Source organism: Humulus lupulus, chromosome 8 (genome assembly GCF_963169125.1).
Source record: "Humulus lupulus chromosome 8, drHumLupu1.1, whole genome shotgun sequence".
NCBI classification, from domain to species: Eukaryota; Viridiplantae; Streptophyta; class Magnoliopsida; order Rosales; family Cannabaceae; genus Humulus; species Humulus lupulus.
Genome location: NC_084800.1, coordinates 87,641,244 through 87,646,582, shown reverse-complemented (window position 1 = coordinate 87,646,582; position 5,339 = coordinate 87,641,244). Strand labels below are relative to the sequence as shown.

The window sequence follows — 5,339 nt, the reverse complement described above, 5'->3', positions numbered from 1 at the left end:
TTAAGTTATTTTTACGTTGTTTTTTAGGTTTTTTTTTTGTTGAAATTTAGTTGTTCTGATATATATATATATATACTAGGTACAAACAACGTGCAACATTTGTTTAGTTTTATTTATAGAATTTATTAATTATTTTATTAAATTTATATTAATATCATATAAATTCTAAATAAATATCCTATTTTAATTAAATAATTTATTTATTTTTATTAAGTTTATGTTTGTTCTAACTTTTGAATTTAGGAGTGACAACAAGAGATTATATATTATATGTTTAATATAATATTAAATATTATATGTGGATTTTAAATTTAATAAGTTTCTTGCTAGTTAAAAAATACAATTTGTTGCTAATTCACAATAGATTATATTATATGTTTAATATGATATTATTCTAATAAGTGAGTTCAAGTTTAATTAAATTTTATTTAAGTTATAAAACGTATGATTTTATTATTTTTAAATAATTATCATTGTAAAATATCTAAAAAATATCATATTTTAATTTGTTTAACTATTTATTATTTTTAAATAATTATCATTGTAAAATATCTCAAAAATATTATATTTTAATTTCTTTTATTATTTATTATTTTTTAATAATTATCATTATAAAATATCTCAAAAATATTATATTTTAATTTTTTTAATTATTTATTTTATTTTATTTAAGTTTAAGAATTTACAAACTAAAATTAAATATAAAAATATTATATTAAATATGATAATATTTCGTTAAAGTTAACATAAAAAATAGTTAAATCCAAAAATTTATTTTATCTACACACTTATTATATAGAAGATATATATTATTATTTTAGTTATTTTTTCTAAAAAATTATATTTTTATAATTATGAAACTTTGAAATCAGTATTCTTGCGAGTACTTATCTTTCAAGAAAAAAATGTAAAAAAAAAAATCTATATTTAACAAAATAATCTATATAAAATAAGTAAAACTATTACATGTTCAGCAGATCTCTAGATCTCCAGACTGAAGGCTTTGACTATATATATACATATATAAAGAGCATGAACCATCTATAACTCAGCTATATCATTTCATAATCAAGTAGTTAAACCCACACAAGATCGCCATGTCTGATCATAGTCATCCAAATCCGATCTGCACCGTGGATCCCTACGACTACCTCAAGATCACCCGAAACCCAGACGGTACCCTCACTCGACAACCCGTAGCCCCAAGCATCCCGGCCTCACCGGAGGAACCAACACCTCTCTCCCCAGTTCTAACCAAAGACGTCACGCTTAACCCGAACCACAATACTTGGATCCGAATATTCTTGCCCTCAAAAGCCCTAGCTAACTCCTCCACAGCCACTAAGCTCCCTCTTATTGTGTACTACCACGGCGGTGGCTTCATCTTGCTCAGCGCGTCTACTTCCTTCAACCACGATTTTTGCTGCAACGCGGCGGTCCAAATCGACGCCGTGGTGGTCTCCGTCGAGTACCGCTTAGCCCCGGAGCACCGCCTCCCGGCAGCCTACGACGACGCGGTCGAGGCGTTGGATTGGATCAAATGCACGGACGAGATTTGGTTGCGCGAGTTTGCTGACGTGTCCCGGTGTTTTCTGATGGGCACCAGTGCTGGTGGCAACATAACGTACCATGCCGGACTGCGTGCGTTAACAGCCGTCGATGAAATTGCGCCGTTGAAGATCAGAGGGCTCGTATTGCATCATGCGTTTTTTGGTGGGGTGAGGAGGACTGAGTCAGAGATAAGATTGGTGAACGATCCGGTTTTGCCTCTAAGCAGCAATGATCTGATGTGGGAGCTTGGATTACCCATCGGCGCTGACCGTGATCACGAGTATTCCAATCCAACGGCTGATGATCGTTTGTCTGATTATTGTGATCGAATTAAAGGGCTGGGATGGCGTTTGTTGGTGGCAGGGTGTGATGGTGACCCTCTGATTGATCGCCAGGTGGAGTTGGTGGAGATGTTTAAGAAAAATGGTGTTGATGTAATCTCTCAGTTTTGGAAAGGATATTATCATGGGGTGGAGCTTGGGGATCCAAGTAAAGCTACAGAGTTATTTGTTTTACTTAAGCAATTCGTAGATAATGACAACTGATAACTACTTGTATTACTGAAAGACAAAATAAAATTATAATAAACATAAGGGTCTTTTGGCAAAATTCTTATATCAAAATTAATATCAAAGAAACTATACACTCGTGTTTTAGCTTTCTGCTTTTTTATTACTATTTATTGTTCTTGGTATTTTTGAATTTTTGTTTAATAAGAAAACATGGTGTATAGTATTTTCGGTAAGCTATATATTTCAAAAGATTTTTTCAACTATTATTACAATTATTATAATAAGATCAAATATTTGTTATGATTCTTCTCTCGGGAAGGAAATTGATGTTTAATAACAATATTCATTTACTTTATATTAATATGGATATGATTCCCTATATTTATATAGGTTTCTAGGATCTTGAAATATACAAAATTTGTGGTTTAGTATGTTTGTGATAAGAACTGCATTTCTAACACTTAAACATAAGCGAAATGGTGCATTTTAGCGAAATGGTGCAAAGCTTCGCCGAGGCGTAATCAATTTGGTTTTGCTTTATTTGAAGTCGGATCGAGGCCGAACCAAGTCTTATATAAAACTTAACTGATTGAGATCAAAATAAAGTGAAATGGACCAGTGAAATAAGTTGTATTTAATTTACTTGTATAGAAACTTTTATATAAATAATTGTCTCAAGCCCATTCAAGAAATCCTTCTGATATACTCTACTTCTTTTTTTGATAAGAAAGGAGATTAAATTAAACCAGAGAACAAAGTTCGTTAACTCCCAAAACGATGGGGATCCAGAAAATAGCATCTCTAGCCCACCCTGCTAACGCATGGGCGGCTTGGTTATTACATCTAGGGATCCACTTAACAACACTACATTAAACAACAAGGAGCACAGACCAGCAAGGTGCCAAGAAGGCCATCCTCCATCCCGAGCCAACTCAACAGCAAGTAAACACGCCCGGATTTTCGCCTCCAGGACTGAGTCCGCCTTGAAGTGAGCGGTCCTAATACCACGAACGTCTCCCGAACTTGAGTAAGCCACAACCACAGCTGCCCCATCTCCTTGCTTGAGAGTCCCATCAAAGACAATACGAATAGGCTGAGAAACTTGAGTGCTCAAAACAGAGGTGACCTCGCTAGGTGCATCAACCAAAATGAGATCCTCTTCGGGCTTGTACTCAACAATCCTTTTATCAATCTCACGCACCATCATAGAAGAGGTAGCAATTCTTCCCTCGTGGAACCTCTTGTTCCCAGCCCACCAGAGAGATTCACAAACAACGGCCACATACACTGTAAACTCCACTTTGGTACAGCTATCCATTCTCAAAAGATAATAAGTATTGAAAAACCAATTCACCAAGTCAAATCAAAGGCAGTAGTAAACCGAAACTCATCAACTTTAACTCCCCACTTACCTGAGAACCAAATGGCTTTAGCCTGAGGGCAGTAGAAGAAAAGATGCAAGGCATCATCAATAGCCCCTTGACAATGACAAAAAATTAAGGTACATCCAGAGAGCACCCCCAACTTCTGCCCTGTAGGAAGACAATTTGAGGCAGTCTTCCAGAGGAGCAATCTTTGTCTCTTATGAATTGGGGCTCACCAAATGGAAGTCAACAGAGAAGAATCCTTGATAAATCTCCCTTATTAAGCGACCAGTAAGCTTGCTTGGTGGAAAAATTCCCATCCCTGGAGTCTTTCCAAATCAGGACATCAGTGGATTGATGGGCTATACTCATACTTTATAAAAAAAAAAGGAAAATTTTACTGACCTGAACGTGAAAGTGTCTTCTTGCAAGGTACTCCTGAAAATTTTATTCTTTATTTTAGAGTATATCTCATTCAATCATGCAAGATTGCAAGGATTAAGCAGACTGAATCTTTTTTTTATATATACGTAAAAGAAGTTACATCAGCAGCCTAATCACTGCCATATCATTGTCATGGTACCCGCAATAAGTTCTAGTATATTCCAAGAGTGGTTCTCAAAATCATTGTAAATCATTGATTTCAGAATTTGTTAGGAAATATTCCTTTTCTTTTATATGTTTTCCTTTTCTGTTATATTTTTTCCTATACGTGTAAAGAGCTAATTTGCTCTCACTTTGCACCCCTTTGGCTATATAATGAAACGTTCACCTCAGCATTCGTTAGGCTGAGATTTACTCATTTATCCTTTTCATAAAATCTCTCTTGGTATCAAAGCCTCGCACGACCATCGCCTACGATGTCGACTGAGAAAGAGCAGGTCACCAAAACTGGAGAGTCTCGCGCCCTGGCGTCACCGGCGAATCACCTTCCTCTGGAGCAGTCCCAGTCACTCCTTCCAGCCCCATGTTTGTCAATCTGTTTGGCAGAACTCTTAGCCAACCCTTCGTGCTCAAGCTGGACAGGAATAACTTTTCCCTGTGGAAAACGATGGTTTCCACACTTATACGGGGGCCATTGACTTGATGGTTATCTTAAGGGCACTAAACGACCTCCTCCTGAGTTTTTGGTTGCAGATGCAGGTACCGATGATGCAGAGTTGAAGGTTCCCGTCAACCCCGAATACGAACATTAGATCGCGAAAGATCAACTCCTTATGGGATGGCTCTATGGCACCATGACTGAGTCCATCGCCACCGAGGTCATGGGCTGTCAAACTGAATATGAACTTTGGCAAGCCTTGGACACTCTCTATGGAGCACACTCGAAGGCCAAAGTTGATGGAACTCGTACCAAGCTCCAGACTACAAGGAAGGGCTCGATGAATATGGCTGACTACCTACGCCAATTGGAGAGCTGGACCGATATTCTTGCTATCGCAGGTAGTGCTTAACGTTGCCAATGGCTTAGAAGTAGAATATATGCCTATTATGGTCCAGATCAAAGCAAAGAAAAATATTACATGGCAGGAGATTCAAGACATTCTATTAAGCTTTGATAGCAAGCTTGATAGACTCAGCTCCCTTTCGACCACCACCAAAGCTCTCAAAGATCTTGGGTCCCCTTTTGCTCATGTTGCAAATAAGAGGAACTCAGGAAGCTCATCGCATAAATGCTCCACCTATCCCCACTAGTCTGGTGGTAGAGGTCAATCTCCAACTAACATAGGCAACTCCTCCCATTCACGAGGTCAAGGAGGTAGGGGAGGAAGTTCTAGACCAACCTGTCAGGTTTGCGGCAAATATGGCCACTCCGCCGCCGTTTGCTACAATCCTTACGATGAGACGTACATGGGTACAGACCCTAATCAGCCACAGAAACCATGTCATTCAGCTTTTACTACTTCTCCAG

The 5,339-nt window shown here is 37.5% G+C and overlaps 1 protein-coding gene across 1 annotated transcript; it reads left to right on the top strand.

The window, feature by feature from the left end:
- Positions 1–958: 958 nt before the first annotated feature.
- On the top strand, positions 959–2,192 carry LOC133798044 (carboxylesterase 1). Its single transcript, XM_062236217.1, has one exon. It carries the CDS (start codon positions 1,098–1,100, stop codon positions 2,094–2,096), a length of 999 nt encoding a protein of 332 aa, XP_062092201.1. The 5' UTR covers positions 959–1,097; the 3' UTR covers positions 2,097–2,192.
- Positions 2,193–5,339: the final 3,147 nt, after the last annotated feature.